Source organism: Botryllus schlosseri, chromosome 9 (assembly GCF_051294905.1).
Source record: "Botryllus schlosseri isolate E-star chromosome 9, Bs_hap1, whole genome shotgun sequence".
Taxonomy (NCBI): domain Eukaryota; kingdom Metazoa; phylum Chordata; class Ascidiacea; order Stolidobranchia; family Styelidae; genus Botryllus; species Botryllus schlosseri.
In genome coordinates, this window is record NC_137244.1 from 10,525,762 (window position 1) to 10,549,650 (window position 23,889).

Consider the following 23,889-nt stretch of genomic DNA (forward strand, 5'->3'; position numbering starts at 1 on the left):
CGGTTTTTTCTTCTGTACAATTTTTCGAATATATCTTTTATTGTATCTTTCAACCATCTTTCTTCACATTTTAAGACTTCATTCTTGATATCGAAATTTTGTTTAGATCTCAAAATCTTCTTCATGTATATTGACATTAGCGTCAGAAATAGGCCGTTATCATTGGATTTATTGTATAGGATTTTATCTTGTTTTATTGTATCTAGTCGCAAAATATTTTTTTATTTTATTTAGTAATCTTATTGTCGACTTGCATTTTGTAAACACATGTATTATGGTGTCTTCTTCTTTCTTGCAAAATTTACATTTATAAAATTCATATTTGCCATGAAATATCTTCAACAGGCTTCGTCTGAATTATATGTAACCAAAAAGGAATACGTCTTTAGCGATTCTATAGTTGATTACCTTTTGTTTATTTGTCAATCTGTCTTCATAATTTCCTTTGATCGAATTAATTTTATACCAGTTTATTGCCGGGCTGGATACGTCGTCTGTCGCGTATAACTTTGTTAGGTCTAGAGACAGGTACTTGAAATTTGTTTCTCGCCAATCTTGTTCATTCCAACTAAGACTTTTGTTTTCTGCCAGTATTCTAGTCCATTCCTCGATTGATTTGTCTTTGTGCAGTACTTCGTTTGAGTGTATTAATTATTTTTATTTTGGAACCTAATTGGTATCTATCTAGCCCATACGTGCCGGAAGTCAGTCGTCGTCTCGATTGTGGCTAAATCTGTTAATTTTATCAAATTACATGCTATTATCTTTGTTTTTGGATAGGGTATGCCTATCCTTCCGTTTCTTCTCTCGTTTGCAGCGTTTTCCTGGCAATAGTTTCAATTTTCTATGGATGGTACAAAAAACTGAAAAATAGCTTTTCCAATTGTTTTACATATTTCAGGTCTGGTGTATAGACCTTTGCTATATGTATTATCTTGGAAAACGCCAAGCTTTTCAAAATAGTCATTTTCCCTATCCAGGACAATTTCCTGCACTTGCACAGGTTTAACACATTTCCAATTTTACTTACAACTTTTTGCCACATGTCTTTTCTATTATTCCTGCCCAGTAGGTGCCCAAGAACCTTGATCTGTTCTTTGGTGTATGATTTTAGTTCCGGGCAGATCGTTTGACTTTTGGCTTTTTTCGTTGTTTGTAAAATATGTGTTTTTGTCTAATTTATTTTTTTCCATGTGGCAAGTTCATAGTCTTCAAAGTGACTTAGTACTTTCTTTATAGATCTCCCGTCTATCACGAGGGCCGTTAGGTCGTCAGCGATTGCTGTATTTTGATCTCACATTTCCCTATCTTTATTCCTCTTATATTTTCGTCATTCTGTATTCTTCTAACTAATGGGTCGGCAGCTATGGCATATAGAGACATGCTCATAGGACACCCTTGCCTGATTCCTCTTTGGATGTTAATTTTTGGAAGGGTTTCTCCATTGATAAGAATGTGGCTAATAATTTTATTTTGCTTCCACGAAGTGGACCCTGATATATCTTCGAGACAATATAGCGATTGACATGATGCTGTACTTTTTAAAAAATGTTTCGCCATTTGGCTTGCTTTGTAGCATACCAAAATATACATTGTACAATTACATCGCTGACGATTGTCCGCATGTACTTAACTATCAACTTGTAGCTCGCTATAGCTTATAATTCATCACAAATTACACGTAAAAACATCACGCCATCAAGTGTGAATAATCACGACTGTGGAGCAGTGGCTAGCTCAAAATCCGACTGTCGCCCAGAATGTTAACTTTCAAATCAAATATGAGCAGACTCTACGAAATTAATACTCTCGAGAATGCCGGACCATTATCGGCACATCGTCTTTGCATATCAACACAAACCACTTCATTTTAATCGCTGGTCCTTTTGTGCTATTTTCTGTTACTTTTCATTCAGTGTGTACTCTGCATGCGTCTCATGTAGATATTCTAAATGTAGCCGGCTTTACTCAACTAGCGAACCGAAGTCCGAATGTGGAACTTTTCAGTGTTGAATCTAGACCTTATCTGTCCCAGTATTTACTCGATTTCTTTTGACAAAACCAAATATACTATCGTTTATTTTTAAAAACAAAGTACAACGAGTCAGCGTTTACAAACATGAGCTCTATAAAGTATAGATTTCGCATATGTATGACCTCCACCCTTGCCCTCAACTCACTTTCACAACATTATAACCGAAATTTAAAGAACTCGCCAGGAATTAAGAAATGCAAATTCTCCCACTTGCTATGACTAACAGAACGATAAAGACATTTCGCTAATTTATTTTTCCGCCCTCACCGCAATTGCAGCGAGACAAAAAAGCTCAGAAATTACAGTGGGCCGCGGTAGGCAGCAAATATTTGATAAACGGCGCATGAAAGAGGAAGAGACTGATTCGTGGAACAGAAAGTGAAAGAAAAAGACGTTTCGAAGAAATGCATTGAACCAGAGGGTCCTATATGGTCTGGACACAAGCAAATCTCACGGCTCAGTGAGATTGGTCTACGTCACACTTTCCATTGTGTCAAAGGCAATTTGACGGTAATTATTGACCGGCTTGCCGAGCATTAAATTTGATAAAACGGGCATCAATCGAAATCTACCGCGGTACTGATTGCGAACATATAAATTTTATTCTGCTCGTGGTCCTGGAACCCCCAAAATCAGCCTCGAACGTTGTATTGTAACGGAGTTTAGTATTGTGACGCAACCATGCCGTCTAAGCAGCTCAGGAGCAAGTGCGCACGAGAGTGAGAGTGTGAATGCTCAATCGGTTGCGCAAAAATGGTCAATACGCTTGCGGTTTGCGCTGCTGCTCAGCTGCTCCCAGACGGCATGGTTGCGTCACAATACCAAACTCAGTTACAATGCAACATTCGAGGCTGGTTTTGGGGGGTTCCAGGACCATGAGCAGAATAAAATATATATTTTCGCAATCAGTACCTACCGTGGTAGTTTTCGATTTCTGAGCCGTGAGATTTGGTTGTGTCCACACCATATAGGACACTATGATTGAACTGTTTCAAAAATGCCATGTCGTGGAGCACAAAGCATATCATAAGGTTTTATTCATTACCGTTACATCTGATATTAATAATGATAATAATAATAATAGACCTCAAAATGGAATGTGAGAAAATGTGGCGATGCAAAATGAACATTGTGCCGATAGTCATTGGCGCTACAGGGGTCGTAAGCAAAAAACTCATGAGACATATCCAACAGATTCCGGGTAACGTTCGATTCGAGATGATCCAAAAGATCACGTTATTGGGCACTGTGCATATTCTTCGGAAGGCCTTGAATGCGCCACTGGACTAAAATTACACTTGTGAATCACAGCATAATTTCTGCAATTTCGATTCTTCATTTTCAATCATCTCTACCTCTGCTCTGTAACCTTTGCCAATTCTTCATACTGCATTGGTTCTCAACCTTTTTGTCTTCGTGGACCCCTTTCGGACCGTCACGGACCCCGCGGACCCCCACGAAGTTTCATTTCAGATTTAGCTCAATTATCGTGTAATCGTCATCTGTCTCGGGAAAATGATAACTGTTGGCTTAGTGATAAACAGCAACGAAATGACTTTTCTTAAAAATATGATCATATACAATTCATTTAAAAATGGGGTTGACTTCTATTATTTCAAAGCGAATTCTGCAACTGCATTTCTTGAAATACGTGGTCGTGTCTTGAAAATCCGCTCCTTTAGTTTGATATGTAAAAGTGCCGAAAATCCATTTCCACAATGGCGAATGTAATAATAATAACAACGCGCAAGGTTTCCGACGACACATTTGGGTATGATCGCAACAAATATGCCACCAGAATTGGAACAATTTTCTAATGAACATATAACGTCAATCCTGTTCAATTTTATCTAGCAGCTCATCTTGTAGTTATTATAGAAAAATGGTTATGTACACCACAGGAGAAAATGGATTTTTGTAAACATTTCGAAGTCACCATGATTGACCTTACTCATCCAACTTTTTTCCCCCACAAAACATCTCTAAACAGCAAAATGTTTGTATCAGTAGGCCTAGGCTATAATTGACAATTTAGCAATAAAAATGAGTCTGCGCAGTAGGATATTCCATCTCAGATGGCCATTCTGTTGATGTGATCTCTGGAGTTTTACTAGTAATGCAGCGAAACTGCCTCGTGATTTTCCGAATTAAAAAAAATACAGATTAGATTATCAACTATTTTTAGGCTTCGCGGGCCCCTGAAAATGCTTCGCGGACCCCCGGTTGAGAACCACTGATCAAATGCAATTCTGTAATCTGACTTCTCCATGTATTGCATAGGAATAACAATTTGACTGTATTACTGAAATTTTAAAAATCTACTCCAATCTCGCCATTTTCCTTTGGGTGCAGGTTGCTCCTCGGATTATGGGCGTATTTACCAGTTCTACTGTGAATAAAGGATATAATGATAATAAGCTACTAACGATAGCAGATTCATGAGATTGGTGGAATGACAATGACAACCAATGCTTCCCAAGTGGGGGGTCATCGGAAAATAGGACATAATGAAATCGAACTTCTTCCAAAACGAATACTGGTTCCCGCAACACGGATATTACGAGCCGCCTTTGCGAATTACGCAATCGGTATATTTACAACCTATATTAACAACCGCTGAGTTGAACAGATTTGAATTATTAGCATAGTCTTGGCCTTGGCCTTGTCCTTGGCCTTGGCAGCAACGTTCAGTTTGAGTTTACTTGGTGAGCAAAAAATATCAATTTCACTCATTGCGGTGCTCTTGACCAGCAAGATTCAAAAAAGTGTTTATCCAACGAGAGTGGTGATTGTCATTCTTGGTTCATGAGCAGACATTAGGGTTACCATACGCCCACTTTTAAGAGAATTTGTTCTCTTCTTTGAGAATTTGTTCTCTTCTTTGAGAATTTGTCTTCTTTTTTTAGTCAACCGACCACGAAGTCGGGAAAAATTAAGTCCGGTATTTTAAGTCTGAAAATTTTGAAAAAGTGGTCTCTTTTCAGATTACCAAAATATGGTAACCCTACCAGACATGTGGTAGAGTGGTGGTTTGCGCAATCATGCTATCGAAGTGGCATATCGAAGAACAAATATATGCCGCCTACGAGACTATATGGGCTGAAAAAAATATGTGTAAAGTTTGTATTGTATACAATGTAATCGATTATACACGTAAAACTATCGATTACGATCGCGATCACTTCAAAACTCTGTAATCGTCGAAATCGATTATTTATGATATTACAGATCACGTTTTCCCCGTATCCGATGTTGCTACTAGTATAGGCCTATTTATAAACTAGTAAGTTTATTGGAACGAATTTTTAGAGGCATGGAATGTTGTTTAAAAGACCTCTTGTATATCGCTTTAACTTATCCCATTGATGGTGTTATATTACACTGGCCAACAGAATTTTTGTTGACTTTGATCAGACAATTGATTTTGACTAACTTTTGGGCGCTGAATTCAAAAATGACTTCCGTTTTTCTCTATCACGTCAAGATTTTTGGTTAGGCACCTCCACATTGTCTCATAACCCGCATAATAGCACTACTTTTAATATTATGTGCTTATTGTATAAAACGTTTCAAAAACCACAAGCAGTCTAAAGTAAATCAATAGACTTCAACTATACATTTGCACTGCTTTATTCAGTTGATTAAACTGATATTGCTTCTACAGGACAAATAAAGTGCTAGTTTCAGAGTCCAAATTTACGCTAATAACCCAAAATTTTGTAGGTTGTCTAGTTTCATATTCGAGCAATAGTATGCTAACAAATATAAGCTCCAATCTACTCTGGTATCTTACCCCATCATCTTCAGATGTTTGGGGACATAGTCTCCTTGCCTGACTATGTCAAGATTTTCACGGAAACTATTAAGATATTTTAGTTTTTTTTAATGTCTACAGTCTGACATAAAAATATGGCAGTGGCGCATGTGTATCAGGGTTACATGTGCTGTGCAATTGTGCATCCTTATTGTCTGACCACAAAAAAACAGAACATTTCAAAGCTGACACATGTGATCCAATCGTGCTTGTGATATTGCATCAATTCTGTATTATTCTCAATGTTTCTGTATTATTCACGAAGACTAACTGAGTATACAATTGTTACTGCACCTAAGACGTTGCCATTTTGGAGAATGCCACACCTTAGGATCGTTTTTGAGCTACCTATAGGCATTTGCAATTCACTTGAGTTGTAAATCAGGATTCCTAACTCCTCCAGTAATCCATGGTGACAGTATCATGTCAATACCAGTATCACGGCAATACACAAAGGTACCGAAAGTAGGCCGACGAAGAAGAGGCTGATTCTCCTGATCGTAAATGAGATACCTTCTTCACCTTGCCAAGTAATCTTTTCTCACTTCGTAAGGATGTTAAAAGTTCTGAAAATTTCTATTCCAAGTACCAAAGCTTATGTCGGATCTATAACTTGTGTTGATGGACTACTCTACGTTCTGAAATAGCCTGCTATCCCTAAGATCTTCATCTTGATCCAAATTATCAAGTATCTAGCAGTTTCAAGTTACGCTGGATAAGCTGAATGGAGCATTTGACCTATAGCTGATAGTAAATGTAATGTGTATTTTTCTTGCCATATCCTGCAATTTGCATCAAATATGTGTGTGAAATATCCTCGGATGGTTGCATCCTCTTAACAAGATTGGGTGAAAGCATTGGCCTAAATCGATACCAGTACCTTTTTTCTTAATAATTCAATTGAGCCCTTGGCTATATAACTTATTAAATGGTTAAAGTGTGGATTTTTATATGGTATGAAATAGTAATATGGCCAAATTGGCCATATTTTGGGCATAGGCTATGTCGTAGAGAAAAAACTTGACGTGATAGAAGAAACCCAGCGGCATTTTTGGAATCAGCACGCCAAAATTAGCCTAAATCAAGTGCAAATTCAAAGTCAACTAATATTTCGTTCAAAATTGTTGCCCAGTGTTATTAACTTTGGTTGCTGAATAAGTAATGATAAGGTTATGATGAAGAGTGAATAAATCTATAGCTACATGGTCATATAAATCTTTACCCGCTTTTTCAATTATTGTGAAGTCTGCCTTAAAACTAAAATTAAAGTATACTAATGATAATTAGTTGAATTATACTTGCGACGGCGATGGTGACTACTGTGAATCAGACAACATGCTAGGCGGGCCAAATATTTCCTATTCTAGTCCTGGCACATACAGATAAGGCATTCAGGGGCATTTCACAGACATCTCCATATCAAATCTACGTTTACGGACTTGTATTGAACTTGAACCAGAGCACGCACACGCACACCTACTCCTGTATTCCCGCAGGGCAAAGCATATTAGACTCTTACATAGATAAGTAATATAGCGGGATAAAATTTCTTTTTAACGCGCATATTGGCACAGTGAGAATTAGTTGCAAGGACTTAATCCAGTGAATGGACATGGAGAAAATAATTTTCACTCACATCATAATATACATGCTATTGGGAGCTTTGGCAGCAGAATCGAAATCATCGAAGAGAGGAAAACGGGGTTTCCAGTATCTCGATGCACCGATCGCTAAAATTAACGATTCTACAGAAGCGACTACAAAGCTCATCAAATTCACGAGGACCGAATTTCTAAAAAAGGAAGTCTTGAAAGTGGGAGAACGCATTTACGTTGCTGTTGGATGGGCTCTTGCGAATTCGATAATGATTGAAGGTAACATGTTTATAAATACCAGTAATTGGAAACTAGTAAACCATGCTTTTATATTAGGACCTTGAATAACTGTTATAACTGCCAAACGATTTGAAGCATTTTATGTTATTATTATGTTGTGTAGGCCTATGTATCATATTCATTTCATCGCCATATAGTACATTGCATTGATAACACGGGTAACACACAATTTTTGTTGACTTTGATCAGACAATTGATTTCGATTAACTTTTGGACGCTGAGTTCAAAAATGACTTCCGTTTTTCTCTATCACGTCAATTTTTTTGGGTAGAATCCACCCCATTGTCTCATAACCCACATAAAAGTACTACTTTTAATATTTTGTGCTTAATAAATAAAACGTTTCAAAAACCACAACTAGTCGAAAGTAAATCAATAGAATTCAAATAAACATTTGCACTGCTGCTTTATTTGGTTAATTTAAACTGATATTGTTTCTGCAGGATAAATAAAGTGCGAGTTTCAGGGTCCAAATATGCGCTAATAACTCATAATTCTGTGGGTTGTCTCGTTTGATACTCGAGCAGTAGTCAGCTAACATATGTAATCCCCAATCTACTCTGGTATCGTACCCCCCATCATCATCTTCAGATATTGAGGGATGCTTTCTCCTTGCCCATCGCTGACTATGTCAAGTTTATTTAGATATCTTAGCTTTTTTGAATGTCTGCTGTCCGACATAAACATATGGCAGTGGCACATGTGTATCAGGGTTACATGCAATGTTCCCTGTAAGCTGCGCACGTGCGCAAATGCGCAGTGCTGACAGGGTCTCTGCGCACAGAAAATGTAAGTTGCGCACAAAAAATCCGAAGGGATGACCTATTTTTAGTCGTTACGCACTGTTGTCCAAGCGCCTGCGCAGTGAGTTGGTGAGTGTGCGCAGACTCGTCAAAAATTAGTGGTAACATTGGTTACATGTGCAATGTGCATTCATTCTTGTTGTCCGACCACTAAGAAAACACGATATTTCAAAGCTGACGCATATGATCCAATCACAATCGTGCTTGTGATATTGCAACAATTCAATGTTTCTTTATTTTTCTCAATGTTTCTCTATTATTCACGAAGACTAACTGAGTGTGCAATTGTTACTGCCCCTAAGACGTTGCCAATTTGGAGACTGTCACACTTTAGGATCCTTTTTGAGCTACCAATAGAGATTTGCCAATCACTTGAGTTGTAAACCGGGATTCATATCTCCTCCAACAAACCAGGCAACATTATCATGCCAATGCCAGTATCACGTCAATACACAAATCTACCGAAAGTAGCCCTACGATGAAAACACTGTTTCTCATGATCGAAAGTGAGATATCCAAGTGATCTGGCCAAGTGATCTTTTCTTAATTCGCAAGGGTGCCAAAAGGTTCGAATATTTCTCTTCCAACTCCCAAAGCCTATGTCAGATCATTTAACTTGTGTTGATGGACTACTCTACGTTCTGAATCATCTTCGATTTCAAAATCTTCATCATTAGGCTTGCCATCCCTAAGATATTCATATTGATCCAGATTATCGAGCTTATAGGAGTTTCAAGTTACACTGGATCAGCTGAATGGGGCATTGGAGCTATAGCTGATAGTAAATGTACTGTTTATTTTTCTTGTCATATCCTGCAGTTTGCATCAAATATGTGTCTGAAATATCCTCGGATGATTGCATCTTCTAACCATAAATGGGTGAAAGCATTGGTGCCCTAGATCGATACCAGTACCTTCTTTCCTAAAAATTCAATTGACCCCTTAGCTATATAACTCAATTATATGATAAAGGTGTGGAAATCTATGTGGTATGGAAAAGTATTATGGCAAAATCTCGTGAAAATTTGCATATTTCGGGCATATGTCATAGAGCAAAAACTTGACGTGATAGAAGAAAACCAGCGGCATTTTTGGAATCAGCATACCAAAACTAGCCTAAATCAAGTGCATATTCATTATTCAAAGTCAAGAAATTTATCGTTCAAAATTGTAGCCCAGTGTAATTTGCTTATCTAATTGTAAAAATGACCAGCAAAACTGGCAAAACGTTATAATAGGTAGAAAATATCGTAGAAAATATGTAGGCTAGCCCAGCGCACGCAATGGGTTGCGACCCGTGAAAAATTGTTTGCGTCCCGATAAAGAACCACTGAAATTCGGGCAGGATGGAGACTCTCTGGCGACGTCAACACAAATATATGTGCGGATTATCTCCGCAACAAATGGCATACAACTGCTACATCTCATTGGATGCTGGAATCAAAAATAAGTCACGCACATTCCATTGCTTCTCCAGGCTATCATTGTGCTTTTGGGTCTAATTTGTGAAGTTACATGCGTGCTATCATTACCGACAAGTAGGCTAATCGACAGAAACTCACCACCGTACCAACCCTCGCTTTTACTCACCATATATTAACAAAAGCTGAACAGACGCTACACCTCAGACATACTGCAGCTTTATAAAACTATACGTAACTGTCAATACACGGAGTATTTTTAAAATTTTCCAAATTTTTGACAAACCTAATAAACACACACTTTCCGTAGCGAACTAAGATCAGTAGTAGGCTACGCCATCCACAAGTGACTGATCTGTTTCTGTATATCGACTCACAACACACCCAGATTGCTACTATGTGAAAAATAAGTGCGCATCTATTCTCACTTTTCAAAACTGGCAACTAGAAATGGAACTAGAACTAACGACCATCAGCTGCAATTAAATAGGCAAACTACAGCTGACTAGATTTAATTCCGAAGCAACCCAATAATTGTTATTTCATCGGAATAGGATCGGTTTTCCACGTAAACATCAGTATTACAAAACACTGAAACATCAGGCAGTAAGCGGAAAGTTCAAATTTGTACCTTTTATACAATAACAAGAAATATTATGCGATGATTTGAAATTATTTTTCGATCACGCCTATTTCATTGCACTTGTGACAATGCTGTTAGTTGATCACGACTTCGCAGACATTTCATTCTTACTGGCGTGCGTAGCTTTGTAATACATGTCTCGTCTTCTGTGATACGGCCAAGCGAGGTCTCAAAGCTTCCAGGGTGAAAAAAAAATCCAAACTAGTTAATGTAATACTTGGTGACAAGGGATGTACAATCTCAGTATTCGATAAAATCATCACCTCTCACTTCTCGACTTGAATCTTTATAATTAATATTCGATTCAGATTCGAGTACTCGAATCATTTTGCCCACCCCTAAGTGAGAGCTTCATCGCCTTCTTCCGCGTTGGGAGCTTGTTGGCACCTCTGTAAAATTTCAGTCATTATAATCTGGTGCAGTGGTTCCCAAACTTTTTCTGCTTCTGGCACACTAGAAAAATTATAAAATACTCGCGGCACACTTGAAAGAAAGTTGCTTAAAATTCGATTAGCCTGTTAATGCGGTGGCTATGCTTGTTAATACAAACTTATATTCGACTGAAACCATGATTATTCGTTTGTTTGGGGTATTCATGGTGTTTATCGACTACTATGGTCATTTTACACCAGGCCGATATTCTTCTTATTTTTCCGTTACTGCCGACTTATAGCACGGCCCACCTCTAGGCTTTTGTAAGACACCGCTGACGCGGATGAGGTGGCGAGGAGGAGCCTAGGTAAACCTCCAACACTTAGGTGTCGTAATTCGGAAGTCGACCTCGGTCAGACTCGAACCCGCACCCATTGGTGTTGCAGCCGCGGTTTATACCACTGCGCTATCTCGCCACACTATGTTTATTCGTTGACAAACCTTCCCAGCATTTCGTAATTTTCCAGGCAGTGTCTTTCGGATACGGCTTTCAATTTCAGTAAAAACGAAACAAAAATGTCCACATACCCATTAAGGTGCAAATGATAATAAAATTATGATTGCACTCAACATGAAATAGGAATGAGAAGGAGATGCCCACTCTTCAAACCTTTCGTGGAAACAAGGTTTAAAAAACGGGACGTTTCGTTTCGTGAATCAATAAGATGTCCATTTTTTACAAACGATTGCTTGATTTTTATGACTTTCAAATGGATTGATTAGTACCTGCATATATTTGTTTACAGCAAAACCTGATAAAAATTGTTGAAGTGTTAGTTGAATCCCATCCATTGTGCTCATGAGTTGCGGGACTACTCCTTGTTTATGAGTTTATTCGAAGCGAATCAAATTATTTCATCGAGACATAGCAGCCCAATCATGATGTGGACATGAACGTCGTCATCGGCAACGCCCCGATTGATTTTATGAACGTGGTTACATGTGCTTATTTATCAGCCTGTTGTAGAATTTAGACCATTTTCAAGTAGCATTATATGCATGCATAGTGCATACATGCCTTATGTTCAATATTTTACGGTGCTCTTCAAAAACCCCGGAAAGACCCGCGGCACACCATATAATCTGTGGCGGCACACAGTTTGGGAATCACTAGTCTAGATATAGAACATCCCGCTTTCGGCTATAGTAAATCATCTTGGACAGGGTCTGAAGTCAGGGATGTATAGTAGGGCTCTTCAAAAATGACTTTTTTCTCAAATCGTACTGGCTACTTGATAAAATTGTTAGGTTACCTAATTTAAGCCTACACACAAAATTTGGTTCATTTCCAGCCAGCAACCGCTTTGCTACAGGAGAAGTAAGTTTCTAGTTATTATATAAATATAAATAATAGGAAATTTGAAAATTTTCTGTTCACCCCATGAAAGTGTTAGGCTGCCTATAGAAACGATGCTCGCCAAATTTGGTTCAATTCCAACCAGTGGATGCGGATGCGGAGTTATTGCTGTCGAAAAATTTGGATTTGAATAAAATAGTATTTTCTGTGACCACAACATTCATAAATAAACAAAGAATCGGTCGCCGTAAATACTATATTATTCAAATCCAAATTTTCACGCTTTCACGATCAAAATCAGAACCATCAGTGCTGCTCTCATCATTATCGTAAGGGGCCTGTTTACGGCGTATCTCTAGCAAATATTCTCTGGAAGCCTTCAACATGTCACGGTCATTTCAGGAGAGAATTCTTTTTACTTTCATGTCGATAATATTCAATTGAACCATCATTTCGTAAGCTGCTGCCATATTTTGGGCTGTGTGGCTGTGTGTGAAAACTTATCGTTACAACCTAACGTCCGCTTTTGTAGAGCTAAATTGTCATTGATGAAATGGACAGTAGAAGCAAAACCGATTCCACCATTCGATTAATCTACAAGTCAACCGTGGCATAACAAGCTGTACCAAGGCCAGGTCTTCACGTATAGGCTATACTTTCAACAACATGCTGTTCGCTGTTTGGTAGCAGCGAAGATAACATTATTCTTATTCGGCAATCAGGAAGAGAATATTTCGACTTCATTGCATTCATGGCTCCTTGAATTTAGGGCGATCGACAATGATCATCAGTTAACCATAACAGGTTACTGTGTTGTGTTGATCAGCAATTCATTCAAATTCTTCTGGTGCGGATGACGTGGAGGCATTTTGACGATTCACACTTAAAATGTGCAAAAATGTTCGGCTGACTACCAGACTTTCGCTTCGCTTTCCCTCACATCCGATTGGGCATGAGCAAGCATTCGATTTTGTTTAACAACTCACAGTGCGATTCGGTACGTGGAGGCTTTTTTGCTGCGCCAGTTGGTTGGACGACTCACGCAATTCGAAATCGAAATGCCCGTTAATACCCATTCACGCACAGCGGGAGATAAATTTCGCATGAGAATGAGTACACAACCACAGCGGAAGATCGCGTAATGTCGATTCAGGGATATATGGAACTCCGAGCTGGCTGACTGCGTCAATTGCGTCATCGCGGTATTACCTAAGTATGTCCAGATTCGCTCGTCCAGCTAAGATGAACGTTCCGCCGGCCGCTTCGTCTCTCTGTAATTTTAGGGCTTCGAGAGTCGTAGAAGTATATGTTATCCATGTTTATGTTCTTGTATAAAGCTAGAGGTTATGTGATGTTCAGGTACTCGAGAATTTTGCGTTATTGGCCCTATCCCTTCAGCACTCAGCAGCAGTTTGCCGGTATAACTACTACGGCTCTTCAAAAAAGACTTTTTTTCTCAAATCGTACTGGCTACTTGATAAAATTGTTATGTTACCTAATTTAAGCCTACTCACCAAATTTGGATCAATTCCAACCAGTAGCCGCATTGCTGCAGGAGAAGAAGGTTTCTATTTATTATACAAAAATAAATAATAAGAAATTTGAAAATTTTCTGTTCACCCCATGAAAGTGTTAGGTTGTCTATAGAAATGATATTCCCCAAATTTGGTTCAATTTCAACCAGTGGAAGCGGAGTTATTGCCGTCGAAAAATTTGGATTTGAATAAAATAGTATTTACGGTGACCAATTCTTTAATTATTCATTATAGAGGTGCCCACCGTAAATACTATTTTATTCGAATCCAAATTTTTCGACCCCGATTCCACGGATTGGAATTGAACCAAATTTGGTTAACATCGTTTCTATAGACAACCTAACACTTTCATGGGATGAACAGAAAATTTTCAAATTTCTTGGTATTTATTTTTATATAATAAATAGAAAGTTTCTTCTGCTGCAGCAATGCGGCTACTGGTTGGAATTGAACCAAATTTGGTGTGTAGGCTTAAATTAGGTAACCTAACAATTTTATCAAGTAGCCAGTACGATTTGAGAAAAAAAAGTCATTTCTGAAGAGCCTTATAGTGCACAGCCAAATATATATAAATGATTGTTCACAGCTTATACTTTGCATAGTCATTTATAATGTCCTCCAGATTGTCAACTCTTACAGTCGTAGTTGACTTGCAAGATGGTTACTTCGAGGAAGTGGACAGAATAGAGACAGTTCAACGTTCCCCTTCACTCAACAAATTTCCAGACTTACACATCACCATCTATTCCTTCAACAGTCAAGGTGATCATGGGAGAATTTGATCAAATCCCAGCGTCATAACAACTTGTCTCATCGTATGGGTATTGCAGAAGCAGGATTTTGAACACCTTAAATACCTCACCTCTTCATGGACTCTTAAGTGCGCTGATACTAGTTGTGACTAAATTTCAATGAGGATACCAACATCATAATATCATTGAGAATTTTATGCGGGGTGTAGATATTTCATTTACTATAACTGCATAGCACATTACTAACGTACTAGAAAACCTCTTTTGTTACTATGTCAGAATTTGTTGTTATCAAAATTCAGAATACCAAGAACCAAAATCTGAGTCAACGGTAAGCATATAAGTCAAGTCAATATGTAGCAAGAGCAATATGAGCCATTCAATTAATGTACTATGTGTAATGTTAGGCTTACCATACGTCCCGTTTTAGGCGGAATAGTCCCGCTTTTTAACGTCTTGTCCCGACGTCCCGACCAGTCAGCCAAACGTCCCGCTTTTTAAGGCCGTAAGGTACTGCTGAACTAACAAAATTTTCCAATTTGGTTTACGAAGAGGTTGAACGTAATCAGCTTCCAAAATAGGCTGTGAGTATAAATCTGGGCAAATTTGCCGACCATTAATTAGTAATCAGCTGGGCAACGCCAAGTTGGAAATGGAGTCGCGAATATAAAAGGTTGGAAACCACCGAATGTGCGGTGTTTATGTAGCTCAGTGGTGCAGGCTGATAAATGATCTTATCGGTGTGACGTGATCATGACGTACAATTACGCTACTTGCATTTTCGAAGTCGTCATCCTCCACCAGCTCGACCGCTAACTCTGATCATGTGGGCGGAGAGAGGATCAAAATTGTATAATAATATATGGAAGAACCAATATTATTGACATAATTCCACAATAAGCGAGGGAGATAGCGTAGTGGTGACGATAAGGGTCCACTAACCGGGTGGCGCCGGCACGATTCGCGCGGAGGCTTATCTGGTCTCCTCTTTCCCCGCCGTAAAAAGCCCAGAAAAAGATCCGTCGACAGAAAGCACTCACATGGAATAGAAAGAACCATAAAAGACCATGGCTTCATAAATTGTCAACATCGAAAATAACTGTGCCGTCAGGCACTATAGGCCTATCTGTTCATTACAACGCATTGTGTGTTATTGCATTGTAGGCTACCTTGTGTGTCTTGTTCAGATGAAAAAGTATCCCAATATTACATTATTATCATTATCGTTATTGATTATCGATTATCGAAGAGGATTGGTTCTCCGCACTGCTCTGTTTATTCATTCAAATCATTTACGACCAGATGCATATAGTAAGCCCCCAGAAGTTGCATCGATTACCGTGCGGTGGGCCGATCAGTGTTTATTTGTGCGGGAGTGAGGTGAAAAAATGCGGCTTCGACCATGGTTACAACTTACAACACACAGCCACATACTCCTGAACCGGATCGTGACCACCTCAAGTCGATAGACAAAGCTTTGCTAGTGTGACGTCATATAGATCGAAATGTACTCATAACTCATTTAAAATCCGCTAGTGGGCGCTAAAGAGCATCCGGAATTTGGGTCACAAAAATATGGTAATCCTATGTAATGTGCCTTGTGCATCTATTTTTGTTGCAATTTATGACCAATCGGATAATTGTGCCTAATAGTTGATAACGTCAATGTTTCTTGTCCCGCAACAAAAATATATATTCTCAAATGTTATTTCTTTGATCGTTCCTGTTCTCTCTTAATGACAATAACAGCAGTGCAGCTGGATGGTAGAGCAGAGATTTTACAATGCGTGGAGCATGGGTGTGCACTGTGCATTGAATCATCAAGTACCATGCCATTTGAACCCGTAGTATGTTAATGTTTCTTCAAGCCTCTTTAGAAATCAACTACGGTACTCTTTAAAAACTACCATATCGCAGGTACGGCCAGATTTCCTGATCAGGCAGAAATTATTCCAATTACGGATCCCGACAATCTCTTGGTGATAATGAGGTAGTCTGCTCGATGGATTGGCAAAAATGTCTGTATCGAATTTATTATTGCTGTTGTTTTCTTGTCGCCTTGATAAGTTTCCCTGCTCACGAGTTTCGTTGCTTTGAGCGTTGCCGTTTCCGCGGCATAAGAATATCTCCAGTTTTGCAGTAGCGTCGAAAAATCTTTTTCGAGGTAGTACAGGTGAAGCAATATTCATTTGTAATGCAATATGGCTTAAAATGGCAGATGGAACATGACATGGTTGCTTCCCATGGACTGCCAGCCGTGCCAGGATTCCAGAAGATAATGATTTGCACTTTTATTAAGATCCCTAAACTTTTGTGTTAATACAACACTTTCCAATTTCCTCTCGGTTGTGGATTGCTTGGCGGCTGTTTCATTACACGAACAATCTTTTCTAAAAAGTTAGAATGGACTACAATTTGGAAATTGGTTAATAATGGTCCTGTAAAAAAATTATGCATTAGACCAGGGGTTCTCAACTTCCCTCGTATAACGGGCCGCATTTTCACACTAAAAGGCGCCGTGGGCCGCAGAACATTATCACCATGTATTTGTGAACCACTATTAAATTTAGGCTACTGTAGCCTATTTACCAGTCTTATACGGGAATTTAGTACATTTTTATGCATTCTAAAGCATTAATGGAGAGCGTTCGTAAGTTTGCAGTTGCTGTTTTTTGTGAGGATATTTATCTTCAAGTGGCGCAAGTAAATCCCTTCAGGGAGCGTACATTCTATTCGTTTCCATGTTGGTATATGTACCCTTCAAACCTTTCCACCAGAGAACCGAACTCGCTGTTTCAATGCGTGAGCGAGCAAGTATAAAATTACGGTGACATTTTCGTTACAGAGGTTATTATCACTTTGAGCTCTCAGGGATATAAGAAGTCAGATTTTCGGGGACATTTGTGAGCAAACCAATCAACTCTTCGCTCCTTTCCTTCCATGGCTGGAGCCATACACCAGTAGTTACAGAAGCCAGCTTTTTCAAATTTATGTTTTTCACTGGTCCCCTTCCCACGTTTGCCCCGTCAGCATTTCCTCTGGAAATATGTCTACTCTGATAAAACGCACCTGGATAAGTTGCTATGCAATGTGTGTGCACTGTGTGCAGTCGATGGATTCGTCCAATGCTAGGCTAAAGTAGTCTATGAGTGGCAACGTACTATGTTTCAAAACATGCGATAAAAGATCGACTGAGATAGCTGTTACTCTTCTGGTGACTGTTGAATCAGACAACTGTACCCTCGAATTTTGTCAGGTGATGTTGGACTTGCTGCTAAATTCCGGAAACAGCGAATATCCGCACAGTACGTCAAATTTATATTGAAGTCACACATTCTCTAGCAGACTCTTCGGTTTATCGATAATCCAAGCAATTTTGAACAATGCGTCTGTCACGTCGTCGGCAATTTTAAAAATGCCTCGAAATATGGATTGCTGGGCTTGAAACCAAGCTAACTGTATAACTCCTGATAAAACTATAGTGCTATCATTTCAAGCTTCTAGGCTTTGTTACAACAACTGTTCTTCCATAACAATACTGGAAGAACATAACAATACTGTACCAGTAGTAATTGCGTTCATATTGGAAGATGTCGCGGGCCGCAAAAGAACCTTACTTACTTACTTTTCGCTATTTTTAGTTTTTCAAGTAGAAGTAGTTTAATCCCCCAATATGAAAGATAGCCTGAGGAATTTTGGGGCTGTTTTTAAGGAGTACCAACATTTAATATTCATAAAAGTCAATTTAAGCACAGAAATTTGTTGCACTTCGCGCACAGTAGTTATGGAGCGACAAACTTGTTTTCACAAAAGTATTAGTGAATAGAGTTTAGGTACCGGATTGCTTGGTTCCGCTCACACTGCATTGTCGCCCATATCAAATATTTCATCACAGTAAATATGGCCCACCATAACTTTTGAAACTACCGTTTCGCAATCTAGCAATTACCTATCATATCATAATCTAGCAGCCCACGACGTGTCCTGCTAATCTGGAAAATCTGGCTTTTTTTAACGTTGCACCTGTTTTTGAAGATCACCTTTGAAGCTTTATGGACAAAAGACATGAAATATATTTACCGCTTTTTAAAAGCGGTATTTGTATGTCACTTTCAATTCCGAGTCTCATACTTTGGGTTCTAATTACCTTCAGTTATTTTGTCTGCTGAGCGTATACATGCTGAAGCATAAAAGCAAGTATAGTAATGCCTTTATTTTCCGAAAATAAATCTACACTAAATATAAATTTTACGATCCACAATATTTGGTATTGACATATACTAATCGCGCAAAATGTTGAAACCGTATCCGATGCAACTTCTCCGTATCGCTCTTCGCCTCAACTTAGGGTCTTATCGGGTAGGGCGCCATGCCATGATGTTCTCTAAAACGCTGTCTTCTAGTAAACAAAAGGTTAGTGTCGTATTTTCATATCAATACTACAACTTATGCATCCCATGATACGAAAGAATGCTTATTCTGTCGAAAATTGATATCTCGCCCTGGGATGCATCAATACTAATCAAGCTCTCTGCACCTTCCGCATAGCTCAATTTGCAGCTTTTCACAGTCCATGCGAACGAATTAAAACTGTTTTCAAAACTACTTACTTACTTGAGTATATTTAAAGTCAGTCAATTCTACTTCTACTTCAAGTAGTTTTAGGTGGCTTATGGAAGAAGTACTTCTACTCGTACTTGAGTAGATTTTTTCGTCGCTACTTCTACTTCTAATTGAGTAGCTTTCTTGACTACTTTGACCACCTCGGATTGCTGCGTTGATAATCATGAGTCAATAACAGAATGTAAAAAAATGTTCAACGTTAACATTGATGTCAGCAATAGGATTTTGATTGCGGTATGTTTTTGATTAGACAATGTGGTTAAGTACTACCATCCAACTCTGTACGTACATGTACTGTACAATACTGCAGTGTGAACTGTGAAGTCGACCGTTAGGAGAGACTTCGTCTGTTAAGATCTTGTGCTCTAAAGGTGATTCTGCTGGTTATGCTGGCTGTAATACAAGGTGAACAGCAAGGAAAAGGTGCATCGAACGAGACTAACATTCTGTTGCGCAAATAATTGACGTTAGCGAGAAGTTGGTTAGGAGATTATTCAGAGTAAGAATTGAAGCCATCGAGTAGGCTACTGGTATGCAAGACTCAAGAAGCATTTCAGTTGAAGGACATCGGAACATTGGAATCGAATACAGACACAACAAGTCCTGGTGGTTGGAAGTGCCCATAATTTTATAACAACGGTGAAATCCAATCTCTCATTACAGATACTAGTCATCCGTTACATGTCTGATAAAACAAGGTATACAGGCATATGTGTGTTAATGAATGGCACCTTCTGGAATAATACCGGTACCTCAACAGCAGTGCACTGTTTGAGAACTGCCAATGGCCGACTCAGAATATGGCATTTGTTGGTCATTTGCTCTTGCTGAAGCCTTGAAGATTCCCACCAGGGTTCACGGCTGTTCATGTCACCAATTGCTGTTGACCACTTCCCTAAATGGATAAACCAAATTGATCGGCAGGTCAGGATACGACCCTGAGATACCGTCGATCTTTACCATATAAACACATAATCGATGAATGAAGAGAAAACTATGAAAATTGCATCCAAGTTGAAAGGCTTCGTCAATTCGTAGCAACATAACATGGACCTCTCCTCGACCGACCTATGGTAAGTTTGGCTTATTCTAGTGATATTAAATAAATTAATACAGGGATTATGTCATGCGGTTCTAAGAACAATTTCCCTCTCAAAAGTGATGCAAACTCAGCACAAACTATCTATTTTTCAAAATCCAAATTGTAAAAAGTAAGTAGGTTTGCCTCGAAAACTGGTCAAGTAAAAGTGGAAATAGTCAACAAACATAACCACTTGAGTCAGTAGTGCAAGCAGACAGCACCTGCTTGAGTACCGCTATGAAGTCGAAGTTCCTGGCTACCGACCAGTGACCACCTCTGCATACATATAATCTTAAGGTTAATTTGTGTCTCTAAGACTCTAAATACATCATTTATTCATTTTTGTTCCACATTCCCGAAAAAACATACTCGATGTTCCAGCCTTTGCATCACGTCGACATTGGATATCCTGATATATTATACTAGAGACATCTCAATGAAATCTTGCAAAGATGTCACAATTTGGATATTTGGATCTGATGTCACAGCACAGAGATGTTTTTAACATGGAATCATCTATCGCCATATCGTAACATCTGCAAGATAATGATACTGAATACTTCCTAACTGATGAATAGCGGCATACGCTACAGAAGACCGATTCGTGATGTTCCATGAAACCAATGGTGGTAACTTCTTCACTGCGGTTACGAAACTCTTTTGGGGGGAACAAAATATCAGCTGACTCACCTGAATTCAGCACAACTGCATGGGCTAACCAAATGCATCTTAAATTGATAATATTATGTAGCCTACCAAACTTTTACCTCCGAGCCTACCTTTGAACCTGAGGAGAAGTATCAATGGTTTGTTGACTTCATGATCAACTTTCTCCAGGGTTGTAATAACCCGAGTCGCGATGTTCTGATGACTCGACTTGACTCGAGTCATTTACCCAAAATACGGAAATAACTCGACTCGACACGAGTCAATCTGTGAATTGACTCGACTTGGACTCGAGTCATTGCGCATGACTCGGAGCAAGTCATATGACTCGAGTCTCATCCGGCCAAGACCGACATTTCATTGTAATTTCGAAGAATTGTAAAGTATCCACCCTGTGGGATACTGGTACTTGAAAATGCGACCAGAAACTGTTAAAAGTGAGGAAAATTATTATATTTTAATGCGAACCATTCGATATCACCGAACGGAGTTATAAAAGGTGGTTTTACCAAGACTTTAACTCGAAACTGAGCAGTCAACGCAATGACTTGAACTCGGACTCGAGTCATAATACCATGACCCGGACTTGACTCTCTGCTCGCTGACTTGGACTCGGACTTGACTCGTTGGTGAACTAAAAATGACTCGACTTGACTCGAGTTAAAACTATAAAAGTGAAATTGACTTGTGACTTGGTTACAATCCTGACTTTCATTGAGTGACGTAGCTTACGACAGTGCCGCTATCGCAATTTCTATTCGCCAATTAAAAAGGCTGTGCTATCCTTCGCTATTGGAAAAGCTCCATGTTAATCGTGGGTCATGATTGATCTCGTTTACACAACAGTTTGTCAGAAAAAGCATAGAGAATGTTCGTCCGTAGCTGATCGTAGACTCTCCTCAGCCAGCAGAGTTTTGTTTTCATGTGACCGGATTAATGTGAACCGAAACGGTTGAATTAATCAATCCGATTACCCCCACCCCCAACCCCCCATCACCAGCTGAACAATTTCCGAAAATGACGTTCAAAAGAAGATGACACTTTTTCTATTCGTTATTCACTCTGTTATTTATGGCCTAATGTTGATTATGTGTTGTTTAGGAATTGAATGTAGCATTCATGATTTACTAAATCAAATTGACCAAGTTTAAACAACTTGTCATATTTTGCTAGGTTGTCTATATAGCAGTGAGGTTGAAATATGGGAGGGGTGTCTAGCTTAATCACTAACAAGTCTGCAAAAGGTTGAGAAAGATGATTGTATAAACACCTGAATCGCTGGCTTGCAGAAACTGGAGATTTCGTGGTAGGTTGCAGGTAAATGTTTGGACCTACGTAGGTAAAGGTAAAAAAGAAGTCTGCCATCCCGGAGTTCTATATATCCCTATGTGGATTGTTGCTAAGTTGCATCATAAAATGCATTACCTATGATTATAATCAATTATAAGTGCCTGGTTGACTAGTAAGCTAATCATTGACAACACTGACCACTAAATATTACGAATTAATGAATTGCGAATGAGTCAAGAAATATTGGAGATAGAATCGGCATTTCAGAATGAAGGAGTTTCGAGTTTAAAATGGGAGAGATTTCAATCTCCAAAACCCACATCCTGGCTACGCAACAGTCAGCGGTGATGACTCTGAGCTAGCGACATAACACAGAAAAACACGGATATCACGATTCATGCCTAGCGACGACACGGACACTTGTTTTCTAGTTGTTCCGAAACTAATTATTTTTCAATGGCACAACTATAGGACTGGAACTAGAATTGCACACTTCTTTAAAATTCGCAGCTAGAACTAGTGCTGGAACTACTCACTTTTCAACATCCGCAACTAGAATTACACAAAAATCCGTTAGTTAGTAGACCGTCAACTAGCTAAATAGGTAGTCTGTACAAGTCTGGCCTGGACATATCAATATGAAACGTTTGGGCGAAAATCTATCGGTCATACCTGGACAATGGACATGGATTCAACGTCCTCTTTTTGGGAGCGCACAGCACTAAGTGGCATGTTAGCCGATACGCCAACGAACTGTCTTGGTGGGCCGAGGCGTGGCGGTTGGCTCCAAATGACGGTGCCTAGTACTGTAGTACCCGTGGGCTGCACAGCACACGTCTGAATAAAATATCCCTAACGGGATACAAGGAATATAACGTTCTTACTTTCAAATACAGTTTGAATCAATTCTCTAAGTTATGAGAGTTTTTATTATGCTTTTTTTCATTTTGTCTTCCGGGATAATAAAATTTTAAGTATTCCCACAAGCAAGTTGTATTTGAAATATGGCATGAGATCGGTGTACGAATTAACCATAACTGTACCTGGGGCCTACAACAGCCTATGGTGCGGAAATATTATCTCTCGGTGCCTCAATGTTGAAAGAAATGCAATGACTTTCATTACTGCTGTTGTCGCATGAAATTGTACATGTATTATTCATTGTTAGACTCAAGTCACCTGCCTTGAGTCACAAGTCATCTCGAGTCATTGCACACTTTGACTCGAGTCAAGTCAAGTCAGTCGATGTTTTGAAGATGACTCGAGTCAAGTCAAGTCACTCGATTTTCGGAGGTGACTCGAGTCAAGTCAACTTAAGTCACGAGTCAGGTCACAACTCAAGTCAAGTTGATTTTTTGCAGTACGAGGCATATATCACGTCATTGCGTTTTGATAGCTGTTTGAAAGTTGTCATTTATTTTGAATGGATGAACGAATGTACAGTTATATAAACATGCAAAATGGCGTCATATTGCACACACATACGTATAAGAACTGCTAAACTAAGTAACTGTATACGTATAGCCACAGTCTATAATTATCAGTGCAGCAAGTTTTTGCAACTTTTGCAACTATTTTTTACAGTATCCGTCAACTTCCTTA

The 23,889-nt window shown here is 39.0% G+C and overlaps 1 protein-coding gene across 2 annotated transcripts in view; it reads left to right on the plus strand.

Moving 5' to 3' along the window:
• The first annotated feature begins 576 nt into the window (after window positions 1-576).
• LOC145446296 (linear primary-alkylsulfatase-like) overlaps window positions 577-23,889 on the plus strand; it is a 39,745-nt gene continuing 16,432 nt past the window's right edge. Inside the window, exon 1 of one of the 2 annotated variants that reach the window (XM_080324549.1) lies at window positions 577-7,723. In XM_080324549.1, coding sequence (XP_080180675.1) covers window positions 7,456-7,723 — 268 coding nt within the window. In that variant the 5' untranslated portion in view covers window positions 577-7,455. The remainder of the gene's footprint in view (window positions 7,724-23,889) is intronic. The other variant, XM_080324548.1, reaches the window with a different exon arrangement.